Source organism: Coenobita brevimanus, chromosome 89 (assembly GCF_032717465.1).
Source record: "Coenobita brevimanus isolate Jiangsu-jjx chromosome 89, ASM3271746v2, whole genome shotgun sequence".
Classification (NCBI taxonomy): domain Eukaryota; kingdom Metazoa; phylum Arthropoda; class Malacostraca; order Decapoda; family Coenobitidae; genus Coenobita; species Coenobita brevimanus.
The window spans coordinates 21,459,281-21,478,498 of NC_137042.1; the positions used below are offsets into that span (position 1 = coordinate 21,459,281).

Consider the following 19,218-nt stretch of genomic DNA (forward strand, 5'->3'; position numbering starts at 1 on the left):
TATCATGTATGGCGAGATAAGCAACTACCCCACTTCGTCCCAGTCTGCCCTCACTCCCCAGCTGTGTCGTGCGAGCCTTCTGTACTCTAAGAATCTTTTGCATCTTGCAACATGCCACACAAGTGTCCTTCACCTTCATCATCATCATCTGTGGAGCCTCTCAAGAAGAAGCAACACCGAACCCTGACACTGGAGCGCAAACTCGAAATTATCAAGAGGCATGAGGAAGGCCAGGGCATGAGTGAGATTGGGCCTCACCTTTATAATTATACTGTACAGTACTGTCTTCTGTTATTTACTCAGTAATTTGATAAATAAACAACTGCTTAAAGTTCATTTAGCTTTTATTAGCATTTCTACTATAGATTTCAGAGCTTACAACCAGCCTAGTACAGTACAGAGTAGTTAGTTGACAGTTTTGGGGGGGGGCTTCTGGAATGCATCTCCTCATTTTCTTAGTTTCGTATGGGGAAAAAAATGCTTCAATATACGAAAAATCGATATACAAAAGATTTTAAAGGTACCTAACCCTTTTGTTTATCGGGGACTTCCTGTATATGTGAAGCTACAGACTTTGGTGAAATTTTTTAGCCTATCAGATTGAGCCAGGATTCCATGGGCTTGAATAATGAGTGATTGGAATCATGGCCCATTGAATTGGGCAAACAGCTATCTGGATGTTGCTACTCCTTATTCCCCTCTAGGGTGGGAAAAGAGGTCCGGAAGATGATAGAAAGACTAAAATACAGTATGTCATCGGAGTGAAGAGATGGATCGTTTTTAAGATGCAGTGAGTTTTAATGTGCTTCCTTTACTTTTTTTTTCCAGTACTTTTGCAGCATATGCAAGTTATTTGATGATGAGGACAAAGGTCAATACCACTGTGATGGGTGTGGCTTGTGTCGTGTTGGGGAGCGAGACAAGTTCTTCCACTGCAGTATTTGTGATCTCTGTCTCCCTAAGAGCATCAGGGACTCACACAAGGCAAGTATTGTATAGGCTTTCATTGTATGTGGAACATCATCCAACTGTTGGCAGTACAGCATAGTCAGAAATAGGAAAGTCACCCAATCCTCTGGTGATACTCATATCCCTCTGCATGCTAATATTCGCAAGCTTTGGATAGACTTGGTATATCAAGGGTTCCCATTGAGGGGGGGAGGCAGTAAGTCTCCCCCCTCCTCCGGAATAAATGAATAAGGCCAAAATGGCCAAAGATGAATTTTTTTCATGGACTGTTGCTTAACCCGCGCCGTCCCGGCGACGTGAATTAACACGGCAACATTGCAAGGTCCCTAATTTGCACAATTTTCAATTTTCGTGAGTGATTTTTGGCGCGTATACACGGGACACCTTCCTCTAGTCCTCTACAAGATGCCAAGCAGGAACAATGCCTTACACCGCATAACCTCTCCCCCCCCCCCTGCACGCCATTGTCTCGGCAATTCACCTGTTACCAGTGACCTGGCCAATAAAGACATTCAGGGCCAGAGTGATTCCCCAATCGATGACAATGTGGAGGACAAAGTTTACACAGCATTAGAGGAAGAAGCAGTCAGAAATGATGATCAGGTAATGTGGGAAAAAAATAGGTCATAAATGGTGATGAGTTAGTGAAACAATGCTTATAATGCCTATATTACTGTTTGAAAACCAATATACTCTTGTACTACATATAAATTCATACCAAGTAAATAAATAAATACTGTTTATGAGTGGATAAAATAGTTACCCTCCCATAGAACTTGTTTTCTTTGGTGCCAGCCTGTTAGAAAACCCAGTCAGGTAAGGAAGTACTCGCACCTAAATCCGGTATTTTAAACCTCAGGTGAGCGATTTCTCTATGAATTTTCGATGTTTCTCACCAAAAGCAGATGTTTGAGCAAAAAAAAAAAAAAAAAAAAAAAGTCCAAAAACGTCGGGATGGGGCGGGTTAAAGATTTAATATATTTTATGGTCAAATGCATCTGACTTTTAATTTGGACTTTTTGACAGTGAGATCTGAATTTTGATCTTCAAGTATTTATCATGGTTCATAAAGCTGCATCCATCCATCTTTCCATCATCTATTCCAGTGTTACCCTGTAAGGAGTGTAGGAGCCCAGGGCTAGGCAAGTTGGTCCTGACATTTAAGATGAGAGTGACTAGCCTCATTCATCCCTGAGCAGTATTACATGTGCAATAAACCCCAACCACTCCTTGGATATAAACCTGCACCAGCCCAATCCAATTGGAGCACCTTAACCCCTTCGTACACGATGACGCGTTTGTCGTCATATGGATGTGGCAGCGACTATACTCATTAACGCTTTTGGCATCATTAAAGCATAAAAACTTTCGTCAGAGGGAAATTTGCATGATCAGCGTCATTTTTGGAGGTGTCATAGCTTCCCTGCTCCTTGTCAAAAGTAATGAGTTGGCAACTGTGGGTCTCGATACCAGCAAGAGAGCGGACAAGTTATTCAGTACCAAATGAGCTGTGAGTGGGGAAGGTACTGCACGACTCTGTCCCTTTAAATTTCCACTCTTACTCCCGTCCCGACCATGCAACACATTTCACTATACCAGTAGTGCTTGTGTATAGTGTTTGGGCACTGTTGTGATTAGATTTGGTGTTTGCAATAGGATATTTGGTGTTTGTGAAGCAATCCTGGTCGTTATGAACTGTTGGCCCAATGCAGATTATGCTACTGTTTATAATCAACCACACTGCCTTTATCCTGCACCAAATGTGAGTATTCAGCTATAATAATAGTGACAGTGAATCATGTGAATATAGTGTACATATCTAGTGTACAAAAGAATTGGTGAAATACGTGCAGTGCAGTAGCTTAGAGGAAGGCAGGAAACTGCCCTACAGTCACGACACGGCATGGGTGCACCGTAGTTTTTTTTTTTTTTTTTCCAAAAAAAAAAATATGAGGCCTAGGATCACTGTTGTGAGCTCAAATGAAAGCCAATTAAATTCTGCATTGGATGATAAAAACATGACAGTGGCACGAAAAGTTTTTTACTAGAGCTCCCCGAATAAAAAAATCTGTTGTCTGTCGGAAATGGGTTTTACTTTTTCGCTTATTACTCGAACATCATACCTTGTATCAAACTGGGGCCTCTGGCATTCGAAAGCTAATAAAATTCTCATTCCAGTGATGGTATAACATGTAGAGATTGAGTAGTAAACATTTGACTTATGATGTTGGGAAGTGAAATGTATGCTCTTGAATGTTTATTCACACGGCCCTAATGTATGTATAGAGTGTTTTTTTTGTTTTTTTTTTGCTTATCGTGTAGAACAAACATCAATGAATAGGAATATGTGGGTTTTGTGGCAAAATAAATATGTTTGGGTGGTGAAAACAAGCCGAGAACACACATATGTGGAACATGTGGCGGGTGGGGGGAGGGGAAAAAAGCAGGTGCGTCATGTCCTACAAAACTTATTGACTTATCCGCATGAAGGGTTAATTACAAACTAAACCACCAGGCACCAAATTTGGTTATATGGTTACCACTCAGCATAGTAAATGGTTTCCTTGTGTACAGGAAGCCATTTGGCTTGTCACCCAGTGTAGAGTCGCTCATAGATAGAATGAAGAAGAATGAATGAAGGAAAGAAAGAAAGAAGAGGAAGGACAGAAAGAAGGAAGAGAGGAAAGGGCCGGCATCTGATAGCAGCACTACATCGAGTGAGTGGATGGTGGACTCCCCCACCAACCTCTTAATAACTTTCTAAAATATTCCCAAAACTTTGGAAAGTCCCCATAATGCCACTAGATTTCCTGCGCTTATGCATAAAAGATTACTGCTGAATGGAGATGAACGAGTATAAAATTTTGAGTTATTTAAAATAAGTCTAAAGAAGGGAATTCCCCCTTTTTGGAGTGGGGAGGAAGGAATCATCAAAGATTTTGTGACAAAAGTGGGGAATGGCCGAGAAAAGCTTGGGAGCCTGTGGCTTAGATGATTCTCTTAGATATGATAGATCAGGGTGGAAAGGGAAGATATGTTCTAGACGTAAAATCTCCTGGTCATAGCACACTTGTTTATAGCAGTTTTTATTATCACTGCGAGATGAAAATCTGCACATTATAGCATATTTCCGTCTCAAAAACATCATTATCACACACCTGAGCTGGTTTCTGCCAACAATAATGATGCAATATCTGTGGCTTCTGATGGCTTTGAGAGATTCAAAGATGAGGCCCTACTCGAAGAGGTAATCCCAGGTGGTGGAAACTGTTAACCCTCCACTTTCTAACCTTGGAACCCATTACCTCAGGCCCATCTCAGATATCTGTGTGGTATGTGTTTCTTCTTTATTGTGCCCATTTCATCACTTTCTGTATAACCTAACCTTGCTTGTATATGTTTGATGCCTACCATAACAGTATGCCTGTATGTATGTATGTACTAAGTGGGTCTAAATTGTAAAGGGAAAATTTGGGCCTGCACTTGAGATACCAAGTACCGGTTAGGATAAATCCCATAGGCTCTGTGCTTTCATTATTGTGCAGCTCCATTATGACAAACCATGTTTGCTACCAATTATGTGCGATACCGAACTGATACCAGTTCATACTGTCGATATCAGCATATCAGATATGGACAGAAAAAAATGTTAATACGTCTTATTCAAGGTTTTCATTGTTTAGCCTGATTCTTTGTGAAAGAGTGTCATTGCCTTGACTCTGTTTTGCAGCTTAATAAAAAACATTCTAATTGAAAACCATTAAAGGTTCAGAATAATAAGTGGGTGAGTGGGAAAGGAGAGGGGGGGGGGGAGGAAATAACCTTCAAGGCCAACAGCCGTGAGTTGACTGTGAGGTATACTGCGTCTACTGTTGTGGCAATGTGTAAGTGCAGTGGTCGTTTGGGTTTATGTGCATAAATGATATACACACGTTATTGACATAAGCACTAACTGCCCTTGACCATTAGTTCTTACGTTCTTCATCCATTTGTAATATTTGCAGTCACTTTTTTCACTGTAGTCTAAATAAAGAAATTATTTACTGCATGTAATAAGAATGAAGGCAAGAGCAATAACGGGACAATTATTCTGAGATGAGGGGATGAACTACATTTGGCAACTTTGTTTGAGTTCAGCCTCCACAGCAACAGTCTTTTAGGTGACAGAAAATCAGAAAAATCTTATGTAAACCTATTCCATGCATCATCATTACTACATTATAGAAGATTTGCAAATTTGCATTCATATCAAAAGGAAAGATGGTAAATTGAAGAGAAGGCAAAAGTCTTCTGATGGCATTTGTATGTATGGGCAATTGTGTTTATCCATCCATCCATCTGTCATCCAATCCTATGTTGCCCCATGAGGAGCGTAGGAGCCCGGGGCTGGGCAAGTTGGTCCTGACATTTAAGATAAGAGTGGCCAACCTCACTCATCCATGAGTGGCATTACATGAACAATGAACCCCAACCATCCCTTTGGATATAAACCTGGACTGACTCAATCTGATTGGAGTGTCATAATTGCCTACAAAACCACCAGGCACCATAATGAAACCAGGCGCCATAATAAATACTGTAATATAAGGTAAGATATTGGATTTTTAATCAAAATTTAACTGCGGCTGCTCACAGTTCTTGTACCAGCTAAAGTAATCGTTAAGCCTAAGTCATACCATTGATGGAAAACCACTAGTGTGTGTGTGTATTTACCTAATTATATTTACTTAATTGTGATATACAGGAAATGAGCTACGCTAGTGGGGTCCAGTCTCTGTTTCTCAATAAGTCAAATTTAGCTTTAAACTCATTTAAGTTTTTAGACTGGATGATCTCTTTGTCCAGACAATTCCACAGGTCTGTACATCTATAAGGAAAACTATATTTCTTGATATCCTTCAAGCAGCTTGGTTTCATGAGTTTCATTCCGTGTCCTCTTGTTACTCTCATATCCCATACAAACAAATCTTCTTTGTCAATTTTATCTACTCCCACCATGATCCTGAACACTGCAATCATGTCTCCTCTCTTTCTCCTTTCTTCTAAGGAAGGCAAATCCAGCTTTTCCAACCTCTCTCTATACGACAGATCTGTCAGACTGGGGACCATTTTGGTTGCTGTTCTTTGTATTCTTTCAATCTTGTTTATATCTTTCTTATTGTGTGGGGACCACACTACTGCTGCATATTCTAACCTGGGGCGAATCATGGCCACTATCAATTTTTTCATCATCTCCTCATCCATATAATGAAAAGCTGCTCTTATATTAGTCAGGAGTCTATATGTCTCTCTAACTGCCTTGTTAATGTGTTTTTCAGGTGACAAACTATCCTGGACTGACACTCCCAAATTTTTCTCTTCTCTCACTTTTGTGATTGGTTCATTACCCATCAAATAATTCAGTGATGGCCTCATGGTACTTTTACCCATTTCCAATATTTTACATTTTTTGCATTAAATTTCATTTCCCACATCCGGCTCCAATCGTGTATCATATCCACCTATCCAGGTCCTCCTGCAGCATTTTGCAATCCTCATCAACCTCTACCTTCCTCATGATCTGTGCATCATCAGCAAACAGACTTGCATAACTGTTCACTCCATCTACCATATCATTTACATAAATGAGGAACATCACTGGCGCCAACACCGAGCCCTGTGGGACTCCACTTGTTACGTCCCTCCATCCAGACATCCTATCTTTTATTACTGTCCTCATTTGTCTGTCTCTTAAAAAGTCTCTCATCCATTCCAGGAGGTTTTCCTTCAGTCCTCCTATATGCTCTAGTTTCCACATTAGTCTCTTATGGGGTACCTTGTCGAAGGCCTTCTCCAAATCTAAATACACACAATCCACCCAACCATCTCTCTCCTGTAGCACATCAAATGCTCTTGAGTAAAAACTCAACAGGTTGGACACACATGACCTTCCACTTCTAAATCCAAACTGACTATCAGCCAAAATGTTCATCTCTTCCAGATATTTTATCCATCTATCTTTCAGAATTCTTTCACACAATTTTGTGACCATGCTGGTTAGGGACACTGGTCTATAATTCAGGAGTTCTTCCGTGTTTCCTCCCTTATAAATTGGTACCACATTTGCCCTCTTCCATTCTTGAGGCACTTTCCCCTCTTCCAGAGAACACACAATTAAACTGTGAATCTTATCCGCCAGTTGTTCTCTGCATTCCTTCAGTATCCTATTAGAAATTCCATCCGGTCCTGGGGCTTTCCTTACATCTTGAGTATCCAGTAATTTATACACTTCCTGTACTTCCACTCTTATATCTTTTATCACTACATATCTAGTCACTCCCTCCCCTTCCACAAACTCACTTTCATTAGTGAAAACTGACTGGAAACGTTTGTTCATTATTTCTGCTTGCATTGCTGCATCTTTATGGACCTCTCCTTCTACTTTCAGTTTGATGATTCCTTCCTTTTGTTTCAGTTTGCCATTGACAAATCTATAAAACAGCTTGGGTTCATCCTTACGTTTGTCTATTATATCTTTTTCAAAATCCCTTTCTTCCTCTCTGTGTATTCTTGTGTTATCATTTCTAATTCTTTTATATTCTTCCTTTGTTCTGTTGTTACCTCTCTTTCTCCAGTTGTTCCACGCCTTATCTCTCTTATTTTGCTGTCATACACCTTGTAATAAACCACTCCTTTTTTCTGTTTTCTTTCCCCTTTACTCTTGGCACAAATTTTTCCACTCCCAAATTATAGAAGCCTAGAAAAATATCCCACTTCCTCTGTATCTCTCTTGTTTCTCTGAATTTTCTCAAATCTGCATTTTTGAAAAATTTTCTCAATCCTGTAAAGTTTGCTTTCCCAAAGTTGTATCTTCCCTGCCTATAAAGCTCATCTCTTGGCTCCACGCTCCCTGCTATCATCTAGAACTCAATGACCACATGATCACTTTTTCCAATAGGACACAGATATTCCAAGGATTCTACTACATCGGGTTCTTTGGTAAGCAGTAAGTGTAGTCTTGCTGGTGTGTCCTCACCTCGGAACCATGTCTCTTCTTTGACCCATTGCGTCATCACATTGTTCATTGTTATATTTAATAATGTAGTGCCCCATGAATCTTTGCTGCCTCCTGAGTCCCATTCCTCCCAGTTCACCTCTTTACAATTGAAGTCACCCATTAAAATTATAATTTTACTTTTCTCAATCATTTTCTGTAAATAGCTAGCCATGTCTGACAACATTTCCTGGTATTCATCATCGTTCCATGCTCTTGCCTTAGGGGGAACATACACTACTGCCATATCTCTCTTGCTATTCTCTCCAGTTTCTAATTTCTTATTTATCACTTCAGCCTTGCCTTCTCCCATTTCCACGGTATCTACATTTATGTTGTTCTTCACTGCTGTCATTACTCCTCCTCCCGTTTTTTCTCTTCTGTCTCTTCTCCACGGTTTGTATTTACCATCTCCCATATGAACATCAATATCTTCTCTTAATTTGGTCTCTACAAAGCACATAACATCGGATTCATTTCCCCTCAATAAATCGTTGATTTCTAGCCTTGCCGATATTAAACCATCAACATTAGTATATGCCAGCTTCCAATTCTTTTTGATGTTTTTTATACCCTCTTTTCTCCTTCTCTCTGCCGGTACCACTTCCTTAATTTCTGATCCTTGACTCTCCAATAAAACATTGTCTTCTCTTCCTCCATTCTCTGTTCGTTTTTTACCTTTGCTTCCTGTACTAACTTCTTTATCTTAGCTCTTTCTTCCTCATTTGCATCTCTTCTTATCCAAACATTTTTTAACCCTTCCTTGTCTGATAATTTCCATGTTCTACTGATAATTTCATTTACTGTTGCTTGGGACTTAAACTTTACTCTCAATGGCCTTGCCCCTCCTGCCTCGTACTTTTCTAACCTAAACACCTCTTCAGTCTCTTCTTGAGCTTCTTGATTTTCCTCCATGACTAGTGATATTATTTCTTTAACCTGCCTCAGCTCTTCTCTTTCTCTTTCTGATCTTATTGTCATACGTTTTTCTTTAAGTCTGAAATTATTACACATTTTTTCTTATCTGCTACATCTCTAACTAAAGATTCTCTACTTCTCAGTACCCTAACCACTTCCCTCTCCACTTTTTCCTTGCTTTGTTGTTCTATAATCTCTTTCAAATTTACATTTCCTTCCTGAATTTTCTTCCATCCCTTATGTTGCTCCTTGATTTCTTTAATGTGCCCATCCTGTATTCTTGATTTGGATTCATACTCATCTAGTTTGTTTTTCATCCTGTCCCCGTCTTCTTCTAACCTTTTATTCTCCCTCTTAAGCTGATTTATTTCATTAGAGGCTGATTCATTGCTAACTTTTAATTCGGTAACTTCTCTTTCTCGTTTGTCACTGTGTGTACGAATTTTTTCCAGTTTATTCCTTAAACTTTTGATCTCGTTTTCCTGCTCTATGGTCCATTCCTGTAACTCTAATTACTGCCCATACCTTTTTTATCTCCTGGACATTCCTCTCCGCTGTTTTCTCTACACCTGCTATTCTTGTATGGTTCAACTTAATAACTTCCATTTCCCACATCCTCTTCGCAGAAGCTCTCGAACTCTCTCTCGCCACTTGTAAACATTGCATTGTCCCTTTCATATAGAGATTTTCTATTTTCACTATATCCTGGTCTTTTTGTGAGCGAAACTGCGTTTTTTTTACTACTGTCCGACGGGACCACCGCTCATGCACTCATTAACATGATCACAAATAGGCTGGTCTTCTTTTTGTGTGTGTGTGTGTGTGTGTGTGTGTGAACAATATAAACAGCAAGCCCAATGCATGTTTGTGTGTGTGTTTGCATATGTGCTTGCATGTGTGTGTGTGTGTGTGATCATTTTCCTGCCAGACTCATAAGTTCCTCTCTGGTGCAGCACCTGGACAGAAAACTACTGTCTAGATACTGTATTGTTTTTGTATCAAATTGTATTCTAACCACAGGAATATGATAATACAGTATTATGGTGTAAATATCCCGTACGTTTTTGATCAAATGTTTTACCATTTAGGACAGAAAACAGATGTCGGATTTGGTTGAATTTTTGGAAAATAATAAACACCTCAGCCGTAGTTCATACCTAAATAGGTGGGAAAATTAGTGCTAGAAAACTTATAAGTATGTAGGATCATTGGGTAAAACAAACATATATTTTTTCATCGAGAGGCTTTGTAAATGATATGATCACTCAACCTACATTGATACAACCCTGTTTGTCAGTTAATTTTTCCCCTCTGATACCGACACTGTATTACTTGGCTTTTACTTACCAATTTGCAGCCCTAGTGTGAAGTAGGTGAATTTGATTGGTAGTACTGCGTATAGTATACTGTATTAAGAGTCCCTTCTAATTCCGATACTAATAGTGCTTGGCTTTTACTTGCACTAAGAAGGGCAGTCATTTACCACATCCATGTACCATCTTCTGTCACACCTTCCCCCTGTCAAATGAACATTTTCCTCCTTGTTGTGTAGTGCATTGAGAAGATGAGCCAAGCCAACTGCCCGGTGTGCCTGGAGGACATTCACACATCACGGATGGTGTCGCATGTCCCTCCATGTGGCCACCTCATCCACCGCCCCTGCTTCAACGACCTCATCAAAGCTGGCTTCTACACTTGTCCCATCTGTGCTACTTCTATGATTGATATGCACGAGGCAAGTTGCTCTCACTCAGATGACCTAGTACGTGTGTTAGGATAGGAAGTAAAGTGGATAGTATGAGAGTTGATGGTGGTAAAATAACCTCTTAATCTGATGGTGCATTTTTCAAATTTTAGTCTTGCTACCACAAGGCAAATATCATATTCAGCTTTGGAAAGACCTCTAGTAATGGAGTGGTTGAAGATGGCCTCCAGTTTGAAAGTATCTCTTAGGGTGAATAAAATAATTTAGTGGTAACAGTATTGTGTATATGCTAATCCTTGTTTCCTTACAGGTTCAGCATTATTTATTGATGTATTGTATTTTTTTCTGATGTTTCCATTTGCTTGTGCTTAGGATGGTTTTTGGTGTACTTCATTTGCAGCTAGAAATGTGCCATATCCATTAAGAGAAAAAAAATGCCATGTGGCATAATATTGTACAGTATGTGTAGTAATCCTAAGGTTTCCTTACAGGATCAGCATTATTGACTCTTTTCTTTCTTTAATGCCGTTGCCTTTCCATATGCATTTTATTATTTTTTCTTTTTTTCTTTAAAGCTCTTGCCTTATGCATATTGTTATTATTTCTGGCATGCTCAGAATACAGTTGAAAGGTGCTGAATATATATGTGTGTGTGTGTATTATACATAATTTTGAGGTCTGATCAGAAAGTCTCCAACCTTTAACTTGCAAAAATGCAGGCTTGCTGAGTTCAGACTTAACTCCCCTTCAGAGTATGTCACTTGGGACTTAACGTACTTAGGCTAGCAGTCCATCCATTGTTGGAAACATTTGTTAAGTCAATTTTAGGGATTGCCAGCAGGATCTTTGTTGCATTTGTCTTTATTTCATTTGTGTCCTCAAATCTTGAACCCTTTCGTGGGATTATCAGTTTAGGAAATAGTCAAAAGTTGCAGGGAACCATGTTAGGTTATTAGGGAGCCTACCATACATGTGTGATCCTGTGTTTGGCCAAAAAATCATGGATGAGATAGGATGAGTGGGCTGGAGCAGTGTTGTAGTGGAGTTGCCAGACCTCCACCTCCCACAACTCCCTTCTCTGTTGATGCACTGCAATGTAGAGCTCCCAGGTAGTACTCTTTATTGATTATTTGGCCCTCTGGAATGTACTTACAATGAGCAACACCCTGATAGTTGAAAAAAACTGTCAGCATGAGCTTCACCTTGTACCAGTCCTTAATCTCTTCGCCACAAGGGTGACTAATCTCATGAGGTGCCCTGCACAAGGCTTCCCCCACTGGTTCCCTCACACTGCTCTTCCAGGAAAAATCTGCTATCTTACAAAAATACCTATGGTGTTTTGTATGTTTGTGTATATGCATGTGAATATAGGCCTATGTGTGTAAGACTGAATCTGCCATGTTTGTGTATATGTATGTGAGTATAGGCCTATGTGTGTAAGACTGAATCTGCCACTGCTTGTTTTTGTAATAAAAATATAAATCGAAAGATATTTTTGAGTAGGTTTTTCATAATAATACAGTGCCTTGAAAGATTATATAAATACGAATTAATTCTAAGTACTTATTAGAAACATTTCCTCTCAGCTCACATCTAGGTGTTCATTTTCTTGGCCTTCTGGCCCCTGGATGGTCCAGGCTGTGGTGTATCTTGGCTGTGCCACTGACAGTACTGCTCCATTAAGCCAAGGCCAGGTTCACTTGTGCAACCAGGACAGTAGTACGTGCTGTCTTTCCCCTTTGGGTAGCACACTCAACATCTCTCTTTCTTGTTTCCACTCAGCTTCACAAACTGGTGGGTGTGACTGAGCACAACAGTCTTTCTTTTCTGGCATCTCATTTCATCTGATTCACTGAGAAGTACTGCAGCATCCATGTTGTGTTCACTTAGCATCCCTCTGAAAATATCTAATATATAGTCCATGAAGATACCATTGTACCTGCTCACTGTTCTGGACACAATGAATGAGTTCAGTGCCATGTGGAATATGAAGTGAATACCCAGTTTCTTGAACCATGCTGTGCCTCTACAATCATTTACATATGGTTCAAGAAGCTGGTCAGCCATGTCCACACTGCCCATCAGTTATTTATACTTGTCTATGTGTTGAGGTTATTGTAGCAAACAGTTTTGTGCTCAAAATAGGTCTTACACTTTTCTGCCATGTTTGCCTCGTATTTTGTTGTTAGCACTGTGACATCTTTCGTGTCCTGCCACTTCACCAACAGCACATTATCTATGGGCAAATACAGAAATAACTCAAAGTCAAATGACCACCCCTTACGGGATTATGGCGTCTGGCAATAGATAGATAGAAAGACAGTTTGATGACTTTAAAGCTTTTCTTGCTTGAATTCTTTCAGTGGCCCCCTGCTTTTCCTCACTACACCTGTCATTGTGGTGTTTCTCATTTTGAGGTAATTCGCCAACCTTACACTTGTGTACCAATTGTCCATGATTACGTACCTACCGCAGTCCAACAAGTCATTCATCAGGTACACCACTACTCTCTCAGACATGGATAAATCCTCAGTACCTTCTGCATTCATGCCTGCACTCATTTTACCGTAATGCAGGTGAAAGGTCCAAGAATATCTACACCACTCTGGGTTAGATGGGCACAGAACAAAGCCATTCACCCCAGACCTATCCCTCTTAGTCTTTATCATTACCATCATCTAATCCTGTGTTGCCCCATGAGGAGCATTGGAGCCTGGGGCTAAGCAAGTTGATCCTGACTCTTAAGATGAGAGTGACCAGCATCGCTTATCGCTGAGTGGCATTACATGAGCAATAAACCCCAACCATCCCATGGATATACATATGCACAGGCTCAATCCGATTGGACTGCCTTAATTACCCACTAAACCACCAGGTGCCGTAATTTGGTTATATGGTTACCACCCAGCATAGTAAATGGTTTCCTGGATCACTTGATCCACTCACTTGATGTAGTGCTGCTTTGAATGTCTTCCCTTTCCTCTCTTCCTTCCCTCCTCTTCTGTCTTTCTTTCCTTCATTCTTTCCTCTTCCTTCTGCCTACAGGTGACTGTACATTCCCTATTCTGTCTTTCTTCATTCATTCCTCTTCCTTCTGTCTGTGGGTAACTCTACACTGAGTGTCAAGCCAAATGGTTTTCTGTACATCAGGAAACCATTTACTGTGGTGGGTGGTAACCATATAACCAAATTATGGTGCCTGGTGGTTTAGTGGATAATTAAGGTGTACCAGTCAGATTAAGCCTGTGTAGGTTTAAGTCCAAGGGATTGTTAGAGTTTATTGCTCACATTATGCAACTCAGGGATGAGTGAGGTTGGTCACTCTCATCTTAAATGTCAGGACCAGCTGCCTAGCCCTGGGCTCCTACGTTCCTCATGGGGCAACGTAGGATTGGATGATGGATGAATATATATATATATATATTTGTGGTAGGTGGGGACACTCACCATCCACTCACTCAATGTAGTGTTTCTCTTGGGTGTCTGCCTTGTCCTCTCCTCCATCCTTCTTGCCTTGCATCTTCTTCTGTCTTTCTCTCCTTCATTCTTCCCCCGTCTTTCTGCCTGTGGGTGACTTTACACTCTCTCTTCTGTCTTTCCTTCCTTCATTCTTTCCTCTTCCTTCTGCCCGTGGATGACTCTACACTGAGTGACCAGCCAAATGGTTTCCTGTACACCAGGAAACCATTTACTACACTGGGTGGTAACCATATAACCAAATTTTGGCACCTGGTAGTTTAGTGGGTAATTACAGTATTGTGCTCCAATCGGATTGAGCCGGTGAAGGTTTATATCCAAGGGGTGGTTGGGGTTTATTGCTCACGTAATGCCACTCAGGGATGAGTGAGGCTGGTCACTCTCATCTTAAATGTCAGGACCAACTGCCTAGCCCTGGGCTCCTACACTCCTCATGGGGCAACGTAGGATTGGATGATGGATGGATGGATGTGTGTATATATATATATATTTGTATGTACAGTATGTATGTATGTATCAGTATATTAATGTCCTCAACAGTGGTTATCAGTTTTTTTTTTTTTTTTTTTTTTTTTTTTTTTACTAAGTTATTATACTAACAGTTGTTGATAATCTTGAGTTGGTATTTGGTCATAAATATATTACAGAATTCAGTTAAATCAGATACAACACCTGCATCAAGTACAAACCCTGTAAACTTGCCACATGATTTATCATGAGTATGTGCCAGTGTTACCTGAGTTGTTTTGTTTTGGGGCAGCTGTGGCAGTCTTTAGACGAAGAGATTGAGGAGACGCCAATGCCAAGTGAATATGGTGACCTCTACTGCAACATCTTGTGTCGAGACTGTCATGAGGTGTGCACACTCACTTATTGTTCGTAGTAGTGTTTTAGTACACAGGTTAATCAGAAGGTTCATCAGGATTCCATTGCTTATATAGGAGTTACTTACCGGAACTGTCCTTTTGAAGTGTCGTTTTAGCATGCGAACTGCAAACTATAGCAAAATAAAATTAGCTGTAAAGTTGTCAGGGTGCTAGGATGTGTTCACTACCTGTTAAAAAAAATTATCTGATCAGGAACCTGTGTTTCATCCCATACCTTTGAGATTAGTTACTGAATAATTCATTGCTTATTCCTTTTTTATTGTATCAGCAAACTTCTGACTGACTTGATTTTTCCCGTTCTTAAAAATTTTGTGATCAGAGGTTAACGGTCCTACTGCCAAAATTTAATAGATAATTGACTGATCAGTTGCAGAAAAAAAATATTCTGCTGTTCTGGTACTGTATTTGGTAAAATAATGTATGCACCTGTTTCAGCAGTACGAAGGTAGGTGTCCTGAATATAATAGATATTCATTTTCAGTTCTATTGTGATATTTGCAGTATGAAATAATTATTTCTTCAGGCAATTCTGAAAGTGTGTGAAAGTGTTCTGTAATGTCTTTTTGTTCATAATCCCTCCACTCTGTCTCCTTTTCTTCTCTCAGGAGTGTCTAACGCAATTCCACGTGCTGGGTCATAAGTGTTCGAAGTGTGGTTCGTACAACACCGTCCGTAGCAAAGGTGGACTGTGCAGAAGGCAGGGTCAGCACCACTCTTGTCTTTAGTGTTTTAATATATAAGATAGGTGATCATTGTTATGAGTGAGCTCCTGGGAGGGAGCAGTGCATCATCAGGATAGATAGATAGTTGATTAAAAGCAGTACCCATAACTCTCAGTAGTGGAATTTCTTCTTGAAACATGTTAGTCATCAGATTGACTATACTTGGTTTCACGGAGTCTGATGCATTGATTTTGCCAACTGAGGACAGGTGGATTTGGAAACACTGCGCGATGCTTTCATGCGCTGATTGGTGAATATCCGTTGTGTTTGAACATGCTCCAAATTGACTTTGTATTCAACCAAGGCCCTCATTTATTTTAAGATGATACAGATTAAAGCAATGATATCTTTAATGATAAATATGTGCCTTTTTAATTACTAGAAATAAACCTGAACGAAATTGATAACAAAACTAAGTAAAGTCGCAACTGGATGCTTACGATCACAGTAAGTGACTTTGGTGGGAATTCAGACGTTCATAGCAAGGTGGTCCCGAGGTCCTGTGAAGGCTCGGATGTTTTTCCTACCACTGCTACACAGTGTCACAGTCTACAGTCTACACCATGCCTTTCATTACCTCATCTGCCAGTATGCAACTTTACCCTAGATACGCTTAGCTTAGCTTCTGATAATTATGGTTTATGTAAGCACACACACACACACACACACACACACACACACACACACACACACACACGTGCGCCAACTGCGCTCCATACCGAGCCAGCACGGCCAGTGGCATTACCTAAATTAGTATCTTTATGTGAGTCAAACTCTGTACCAGGTTAGACTAAATGATTTTTTATTATTAAACAAAAAATAATAAGAAGTTTAAACAAGACTTGTTCAAACAGAAAAGAGAACCGAGTGGCGAAAGAATGCGCTCAGTCAGCTGAGGTTTGTTTAGACTACAACTGTCCCGGGGACCATAAGTAACTCTGTGCTTTTAGTATTGCAAAATGGACACATACTTTAGTAAGGCAAATTTGGAAAAGAAAAGGGATAAAGGTAGAAAGCAAGATGATGATTTCTACCAAGAACTGGTTGAAATGGAGACTCACAATAGACTGGTTGAACGTGTACACAAACTGGAGATGGCTTTCAAGAATGAAATTGATGAAATAAAGAAGCAGATGCATTTTTTTTTTTTTTTTTTTTTTTTTTTTTTTACCGTGTCCGACTCTGGGCAAAGGCTCAGGGCCTATTTCTTGGGGACAGTGACCTATCCCAAGGCCCAGTAGTCCTCCTACACCTCCACATGTCACCACTTCGGCACTAACACCCACCGTCCATATTGAATACATGCTAGGGCTGTCTCATACAGGACTGGTGTATTGGTATTAGCGGGGGTACTTTTACGACATGTCGGCGGGTCATCTGGTAGATCAGGAAAGTCTGCTTATTAGGAAATTCAAATCCTTAAACTGTTCCCTGCCCCAGCCGGGATTCGATCCTGGGTCCATTAGAACTGCAGGCTGCCTGTCTACTGATTCAGCCACCGCCACACACACACACACACACACACACACACACACACACACACACACACACACACACACACACACACACACACACACACACACACACACACACACACACACACACACACACACACACACACAAGAAATAGAAAAACTAGGAAGGGAGGTCAACAAGAAAGACACAACCATCAGTGAACTAACAGTGGAATTGAGTACACTTAGGAAGAAAATGAGTGAAATGGCAAGTACAGTAGTCAATCACGAGAGTATTATGGAAGAGTTCAAAAATGATACAGAGACAATTAGGCAAGTAAGCAGTCTGATAGACCATAGCAGTGATATTGAGGAGAAATAACACAGGTGAATGAAGCTGTGCAAAGCTACAAAAATGATGTGGAAACCACGTATGCTGAAATGGTGAAAGTAAAGAAAGACTTAGAAACAAGGGTAGAGGAAAAAAGCATTAAAAAGGAAGTGAAAAGAATAATCCAAAACAACCCTTAGTCAGAGATTCAGTAGATATCAACAAATCTATTGTAATCACTGGTATAGAAGAGGAAGAAGTAAAAAACAAGATCACAAGAGACAAAAAGGAGATGGCAAATGTAATGAGCTTACTGAAAGAAGTATCAGAGGAAATCTGTAGTAAAGGTATAGAGGAACACAAAAGGTTAGGGAAATACGAGAAAAGCAAGACAAGACCTCTAAAGGTAACTTTCCAGAGTGTAAACACTGTGGAGGAGATACTAAAAAATGCAAAGAATCTTATGGAAAAAGAGGAGTTCAAAAATGTATGGATAAAAAGATGCCTAACACAAGAGGAACTGGAATTACTGAAAGAGAAGAGGGAGCAAGCAAAAACAAAAAATGAGGGAAGATCAGAAGAGGAGAAGAACACATTTTTTTTTTACAAAGTAATAGGATTGCAGTTACGAAAGTGGTACACAAACAGGAGGGAATAAAAAGGAGGAAGGTAGTAGAAGCATGTCATGACAAGTATATAAACAAGATGGTAAAGTTGATGTACTCAAATGTGGATGGAATGGTATCTAAATTACTAGAGATGAATGATTATGTCAGAGAAAATGAACCACATATAATATGCCTAACTGAAACAAAATTAACACCAAGGATATCCAATGACATACTAAACTTAGAGGAATACAATATATGGAGAAGAGACAGAAACTTATAAAAAGGAGGAGGAATTATAATATTAACTAAGAAAAATCTAAAAGTCAATGAAATAAAACTAGATATACCATCACAAGTAGAACCGATTGCAGTAGAGATCAACACATCTGAAGGGAAAGTAATTGTAGCCACTTTGTACATGCCACCCAGATCAAACACATGGGAAAGAGACGAATATGAGGACCTGGCAGAGAGTACAATTCAGAGTTTAAGATCATTACTACATAAAATGGAAGAGAAATCGGAAAGAATTATACTAACTGGAGATTTTAATACAAATATAAATTGGAATATTCTAGATATAATTAGCCAAGAAAGCTGTTGGGACCAAAAGCTCCTGGATCTCGTGCAAGAGTTTTTCCTAACGCAACATGTGAGGGAAACCACCAGAAAAAGAGGACTCGATGTACCTTCAATGCTAGATCTAATATTTACTAGGCAAGAAAATGATATTAACAGTTTAATATATCACCCTCCACTCAGCAAAAGCGATCATGCAGTACTAAATTACAACTTCAGGATAGCATATGACAGTTAACAGCAATGAAAGTTACAAAAAGAGCCTAAACTATAAAAAAGGGAAATTATCAAGACCTAAAAAAGTATTTCTTAGAAGTTGATTGGGAAAATGAGCTTAGAGGACAGATTTAAATGCTGTATATAAAAAATTCTGTGAATTTTATGAAATAGAAGTCCAGAAGTACATCCCACAGCACAAAGAAGCAGACAAGAAAATACAGAAATGGTTCAATACAGAATGTAAAAAATCAAAAGAAAGAAGAGATTTGTTGTGGAATAGATACAGAAGACACAATAGTGAAAGGGCATATAA

General features: G+C 39.7%; 1 protein-coding gene across 1 annotated transcript in view; it reads left to right on the plus strand.

Annotated features, from left to right (window-relative positions):
- Positions 1–19,218, plus strand: part of Rchy1 (Ring finger and CHY zinc finger domain containing 1) — a 45,514-nt gene that overhangs the window by 16,092 nt on the left and 10,204 nt on the right. Inside the window, exons 3-6 of the mRNA XM_080281455.1 lie at positions 829–984; positions 10,473–10,655; positions 14,863–14,958; positions 15,595–15,691. Coding sequence (XP_080137581.1) covers positions 829–984; positions 10,473–10,655; positions 14,863–14,958; positions 15,595–15,691 — 532 coding nt within the window. The remainder of the gene's footprint in view (positions 1–828; positions 985–10,472; positions 10,656–14,862; positions 14,959–15,594; positions 15,692–19,218) is intronic.